The sequence below is a fragment of the Trematomus bernacchii genome, unplaced genomic scaffold (assembly GCF_902827165.1).
Source record: "Trematomus bernacchii unplaced genomic scaffold, fTreBer1.1, whole genome shotgun sequence".
Classification (NCBI taxonomy): domain Eukaryota; kingdom Metazoa; phylum Chordata; class Actinopteri; order Perciformes; family Nototheniidae; genus Trematomus; species Trematomus bernacchii.
The window spans coordinates 853746-860530 of NW_022987584.1; the positions used below are offsets into that span (position 1 = coordinate 853746).

Below are 6785 nucleotides of genomic sequence, written 5' to 3' on the forward strand. Positions count from 1 at the left end.
GTGGAAGATAACGACACAATTATTACAATTATTTAACGTTTATCATCCAACAGAATATATAAAGAGAATCTTAGTTTGCTTCAATAAAAGCTTTTTTGTTGAGCTGTGCCTCTTGTTGTTGTGTTCACTCTGACTGAAAGAGTATTTTCTGAGTCTAATTTGTGTGGAAACTATTTTATTTGTATTAATCGCACAAGTCGAGTAGGCAAGAGTAAAACCTATAACCTGAAGGATTAGTATATGTGTTTCAAAAGGTGTTCAGAGTGGTTGAAGGAAGCGGTGACAGGAAGGAAACGCTGGTGTGGGCTACTTTCAGAGAAACAGTTTGATGTCACATCACAAAGAGGTACAATGGATCCAACAAGTCTTCAACGCCTCGTCTGTAAGTACAATCTTTATTCTGTTAGCATGAGGGAAGACGTTCAGATATCATACAAACATCTGAGAGTTCACTGACCTTCACAACAAGCATCCAGAGTCGATAGAGATGTAACTCTCTGTACTGTTTGGTACGTTCAGGAGAAACTGCAAACTAATATGATTGTTGTGGTGCATTCAAGTTCCTGCTAAAAGAGAAGTCTGGTATTTTCTCAGACTTCTATCCAGTCTGACTCGTGCTAACTTTGCACTACATTCATGTGTTCTAAAAGCACCATACAGACCTGTTGAAGTGTCCTGTGTGTCGCAGTGAACTCACACTAACCTGTGGTTTCTCCTCAGTCCTCACCTCCCTGCTGAGCTGCTCCACTAACCAGGGTCAGTACACTTTCTCCGTCTTAGAAACTCAAAGCTGTGTCTCTGTTGACCTGATGCATCACTTTAGTCTCAGAGTAACTGAACACTTTTCTGTCCTCACATACTGAACTCTGCATTGCATGTTAGATTAATGCTGTTAAATGCTCATTGAAACTATGGGTATTTATAAATGTTGATAAGTATGTAAATGTAGCTTGTAAATATATTGTATGATATCCTCTATTGTTTTATGTTGTTTTATGTTTCATGTGGAACCTAATTGCTGCAGGTCTCCCTTGAAAAAGAGATCTATGATCTCAAGGGACAATCTGGTTAAATAAATGTTTGAAATGAAATGAAATGAATCAGTGAACATATCAGTGGCTTCTTCTTCTTCAGTGTTTTATAAATCTTCCTCCCTGCAGCTCGTCTGACGGTGACTCCCAGCAGCTCTCAGGTATTTGAAGATGAACGTGTCTCTCTGAGATGTGAGGACGCCTCTGATGGATGGACTGTGAGGAGAAACAGGAGCTATGAGAACAGAGCTGAGTGTGGAGTCGACAAGTGGGGAAGATCTGCTGGTTCCTCCTGTACCATCAGCTCCTCTGACCCTTTGGACAGTGGAGTGTACTGGTGTGAGTCCCCAGAGGGATCCACCAGTAACACCATCACCATCACCGTCTCTGGTAAGATCAGCCTCTCTGTTTCCTCATCAATACTAAACATAATTTAAGAAGTTCATCAGAAAGAGGAAACTGGACGACCTCAGAGCTGCTAGCTTGTGCTAACCACAGGGTATAAAACACACATTCTCACACACACTATCATCCACTAAAATACACCTCAGTACAGACTCATACTTCAGGGACTGGCAAACATTTTATTTTGTTCTATATTATCATAATTTAAGCGAAAATTCACTTTTTTAAAGTGTCCTCTTAAGTTCTACGACTCCAGTTGGTCCTGATATGTACATATGAACAAGAAAACATACACACACACACTGTCCCTGAGAACCAATCATTACACTTGGCAGGTAGTGGGTTCATTAATAATCTCTGACATTTGTAATTTATTTATCACGTTCATTCTCCATCTCGTGTTCACATACAGCGGTGTTCAGGTATAGAGTTTATCCTGTCAGAGTAGATGTTGTTTCTGTCTCTGTGTTCAGGTATAGAGTTTATCCTGTCAGAGTAGATGTTGTTTCTGTCTCTGTGTTCAGATATAGAGTTGATCCTGTCAGAGTAGATGTTGTTTCTGTCTCTGTGTTCAGATATAGAGTTGATCCTGTCAGAGTAGATGTTGTTTCTGTCTCTGTGTTCAGATATAGAGTTTATCCTGTCAGAGTAGATGTTGTTTCTGTCTCTGTGTTCAGGTGGATCAGTGATCCTGCAGAGTCCTGTCCTCCCTGTGATCGAGGGAGATGACGTCACTCTGACCTGTAGAACAAAGATGGCCGACCCCCCCTCTGCTGATTTCTACAAAGATGGCGTCTCCATCAGGAATGAGTCTGATGGTCACATGACCCTCCACCATGTTGCCAGGTCTGATGAAGGCCTCTACAAGTGTAGAGTCCAGAGTAAAGGAGAGTCTCCAGAGAGCCGGCTGTCTGTCTCAGGTGAGGAGCTTTCCTTTGGTTTCAGGACTCATTCCTTCAGATGTTCACCTGACCAGGTGTGATTCTCTCTGCAGAAAAACCTACAACCACCTCTCCACCTCCTGCCTCCTCCCTCCACCTTGTGTTCAGGGTGATCTGCCACCTGGTGGTTTTCTGCCCGTACTGCTTCTCCACTTTCCTCATGGTGTCTATATATCGAGAGAGGGCCACAGGTAACTTCTCTCAGCTTGCACATCTAAAGCAGGGGTGTCCAAACTACGGCCCGGGGGCCAGATGCGGCCTTAAATATAAATGTAAACATATAGTATACAGAAGTATTCATGTGTTAATGAAACCACTTTTCAAATACATTCAGTCAATGAAAGTTGGAAACATTTTCTAACAAATCTTAGTTGATAAGAAAAAAGCCCAATGACTTATTTCCACAACAAGCTTGAAATAAACCGTCATATTTCCTCTTATTATAATCAATCTGAGGATCTGTTTTAAGGGATGAGCTAAACACTCACAAGCATCATGTACCTACATTTGATTGATTTTACTAACTGAACTTACGAGGTAATAAACCTCTAGTGAGCGGCCCAGCCCTTCGTATATTTTTCTGTATGCGGCCGTCGGGAAAGAAGTTTGGACCCCTCGTGAAAACAGTTTGGACCCCCCTGATCTAAAGGGATTTAACATCCACCAAAACTCTTAATACATTTTCTACATGTTCTTTCTGACAACAGGAAGTGACCCGTCCGTCTCCGTTGTGATGACTCCACTCACCCACGCTGAGCAGGGATTGGACGATGACTACGATGATGTCATGTCTGCTGTCACCACGGAGCATCAGTTCTGAAACAGTGGAGGACCCAGAACGCTTCCCTGAGGAACGCCATGTTTTGAACTCAGTGTAATTACATTCAATCATGTATTGACTGATATCGTGCACATGCAATATTATTCCCTTTATTTCTGAAGCAGTGGTCTATTAGCATTAGCAGCTAATGCTCAGTACAAAGAAGATATGCAGATACAAAGAAAACATATACTAAAGTTAAACAATTAGAAAGTTGTAATTTTGGCCATTTTCTTTCACATTTCAGGAAAATCTACTAAACTTTTAAAATCATTGAATTCATTCAGGATTTATCCCAAAAATCTCCTAAAGCTTTTCACAAACATTACAACAGTGATGTATGTATTAAATGTACATCACCATATGTAGAAGTTGTAACATTGTTTATTTTGATAGAAATCTTGGAGAAAATCAGCTCCAGGATCTTTATTGACTTATTGACGAGTGTCTGCTTTCTGTCCCAGAACTAAACCTGGAGAAGTTCAGTTATTCATCTCCAAATATCTGGATCAAACCCCCAGAAACCTGCAGGTCCTTTTAAATCCAGACTGAAGACTTCCCTGTTTGCTTTGAACTGAACTATTCTTATCTCACGATGCACAGTAACTGTTATTCATGTGTTGTATACCTGAGTTATTCTATATCAGCTAGTTTCATGTTTATTTTAGTCCCTCTGCTTTTGAATGATCTGCTGCATTATTTCTTAATGTCTTTCAGTTGTGTAACGCACTTTGAATCGCCTCGTGTTGAAGAAGCTTTAAATAAACCTGCCTTACAGGAACACTTGTATTTCATCATTAGGGTTTGTTGTGTTGGGTTTCCTTTCCCTCTCAGAGCAATTATATTAAATACTCCTTCCAAAAAAATTAAGTGTAGCTTATTATTTATTCTATATTCGTATATTTTCCTTTAGTTATAATAGTGTTTTTTGGAAAAGGTAGTGTATTATATATCCAGTAGTAGGTGGTAATGAAAAACCTGAGCACATTAATCTGAGAGAGATGAGTTATTGTTTTCACAACGTCATTCCTGATTATTTGAGAATCCTTTGAGTGGGTTAAGATCATTCTTAGATTAAGTGAGAAATGGATGTAACTTTTGAATGTCTGCAATAATCAATGGCATTAATAATTAATATCTCATTCTTAACTGTGAATGGTTTTCATTTATTTAACATTAGAAATGTTTTAGTCTGGCCAAACTCTCTCTGATGAGATTCCTGGAAAAGGGAAATGACATAAAAGATTTTTCATAAAAAAAGTTTCAAAAACAAAACTCTGTTATTGGATCTTTACGGACGTCAGATGTCCTGTTGGGTATTCAGCCCTCCAGCGCCAGGGGGCGATGTGGAGCTCAGTAAGACCTCCATTAAACCGCAGAAGAAGAAGAAGAAGAGTGTAAACAAACCACCAGCCGGCTTTCTGTCGCTGTTTCTGCGTCAAAGTGATAAACTAAGAGGATGCTGAGCTCCAGCAGACGGGATGTTAGCGGGATCTTCTCTCTGGTACCGACACTAACGTTACACTTCACCCGTTAATCCCCGTTATCCGTTCAAATGAAGAGATTAGGTGACCGATAGAAGCTAAGCTAAAGGTTAGCCTGTTTTAGTGGCTCTTTATAAAGCTTATAATCAGCGGTGTAAAGAAACTAAAGTACTTTTTAACTCGTGAGGTTTATGTGTACAGACTTGCTGCTGTTTAGAGTTTTTATTTTATCATGTTTGTACTTTTTCCACCTTTTAAAGATGATAAAATTGGTGCTTTATCATAAAATATATTATATATAGATAGTAACACAATGTACATTTTAAAAGCAATATATGCCTCTCTTGATGTTCACAGGGTTTATTTAGATGTCTTTTAATTATTTTGTATTATTATTCTTCCTCTTCTCAGGCGCTTCTCTCTGTGGTGGTTTTATCATGGACGTTCGTCATCTACGCCAGCAGGGTGGCATCTGATTGGCTGCTGGAGGAGAGGACCGCCCTCCTGCAGCAACACTGACGTCTGATTGGCTGCTGGAGGAAACGACTGCCCTCCTGCAGCAGCACTGACAGCTGATTGGCTGCTGGAGGAGAGGACCGCCCTCCTGCAGCAGCACTGACAGCTGATTGGCTGCTGGAGGAGAGGACCGCCCTCCTGCAGCAACACTGACGTCTGATTGGCTGCTGGAGTACCTGTGAGTGTATAGTCTTAAAATCAAAACTAAGAAATATGCTTTATTTATTTTATAATTTGTCCTGTAGTATTTTTGACTTTTTATTTTAATTAGCCAGAATATTTATATTGTTTTGCTTAGATATCATATTTTTTCATTTTATATCTATCTCTCTCTGAGTGTTTTCTGTTCTCCTCAGGCTGACGGATGTTGATCCTCCAGAACCTCAGAACCTCGTTATTAAAAACCCACAGATCGCTCTGACGGAAACTCAAACTCTTCTGAAGCTGCGATTTAAGGATTCAAAGATTCACGAGGATCTCTCAAACTCTTTCTGTTTGTGCATCTGGGTTTTTACAGACACTTAAAGGGGACCTATCATGCAAAATGCACTTTGTGATGTCTTTTATACATCAATATGTGTCCCCGGTGCGTCGGGGAACTCACGCAGCGTCAGAAAATAAAACCCTTTCTCTTTTCCTCCGTACCCACATCTTTTAAAAACAGGGGAACAACGAGCGGATACAGATTTGCTGCCGATATGACGTAATTTCGGACGGTGGACCCGCAGAGAGTTGCTATCAGAAACAATGCCTGACGTGTTTTGGACGTAATCTCGTCTTTGTTTACATTAGCCTCGCTAACACTCCGAGCTAACCTGTACTGGAGAGAACATGTTTAAAAAGCAGGAAATAAAAAAAGGAACTCACCTTGTGATAAACCAGAGAGAGAAAAAGCATTTGAGCTCCATACTGTTTCAGAGATAATCCTTGATGTGGTTTAGAACAGGATGGCGTTTTATCACAGCAGAATTTAACTTTGTCTCCGGAGAATTCTGATCAGGCATTAGCTCCGCCTCCTCTTTTTAATTTTTTTAAGCTAAGGACTTTGATGGAAACAATAATCAATGAGCTGAACATCGAGTATAGTCGTGATATCTGATCGTCTTCTATGTCATTAATAATGTTAGATATTATTATATATAAATTAAATGAACGTTAATGAGCAGTGAAATACAGAAAGTAGATCCTCTGTTTTATAAGTCATGTGACGTTGTGATCCATGTTATCATATCCCTCCACCTGCTGGGTTTTTATTTCTGTTTTTCACTTTAATTAATAAACAGTGATGTAACCTCGTTAGCGTCAGGAAGCTTTATTTCCTCCTCCTGCGCTCTGATTGGCTGAAAACACAGACGTCCAGCAGCAGCCAATCAGATTCACTCTGAACAAAGAGCAAGACAAATGAATGGAAACGCATTGAGAGGGTCCTGTGATGTATTCAGTAAATAACACACACACACACACACACACACACACACGCACACACACACACACATGATCACACACACACACACACGATCACTCACACACACACACACACATACACACACCACACCACACATACACACCACACACACACACACACACA

General features: G+C 40.2%; 1 protein-coding gene and 1 long non-coding RNA gene across 2 annotated transcripts; both read left to right on the forward strand.

Annotated features, from left to right (window-relative positions):
* Positions 1–312: 312 nt before the first annotated feature.
* LOC117480816 (Fc receptor-like protein 5) lies at positions 313–3997 on the forward strand. The gene is made up of 6 exons (XM_034128301.1): positions 313–382; positions 721–756; positions 1161–1421; positions 2114–2356; positions 2431–2568; positions 3085–3997. Exons 1-6 carry the CDS (start codon positions 352–354, stop codon positions 3195–3197), a joined length of 822 nt encoding a protein of 273 aa, XP_033984192.1. The 5' UTR covers positions 313–351; the 3' UTR covers positions 3198–3997.
* A 583-nt stretch (positions 3998–4580) lies between these two features.
* On the forward strand, positions 4581–5788 carry LOC117480827. The gene is made up of 3 exons (XR_004555685.1): positions 4581–4701; positions 5093–5375; positions 5554–5788. It is a non-coding gene; the product is annotated as an uncharacterized LOC117480827 (long non-coding RNA).
* The last annotated feature ends 997 nt before the right edge of the window (positions 5789–6785 follow it).

Coding starts and splice junctions, on each gene's coding strand:
- LOC117480816 (XM_034128301.1), top strand. CDS start 352: ATGGATCCAACAAGTCTTCAACGCCTCGTCT. Junction 757..1,160: donor GAGCTGCTCCACTAACCAGG/GTCAGTACACTT, acceptor TCCTCCCTGCAG/CTCGTCTGACGGTGACTCCC. Junction 2,357..2,430: donor GAGCCGGCTGTCTGTCTCAG/GTGAGGAGCTTT, acceptor TTCTCTCTGCAG/AAAAACCTACAACCACCTCT.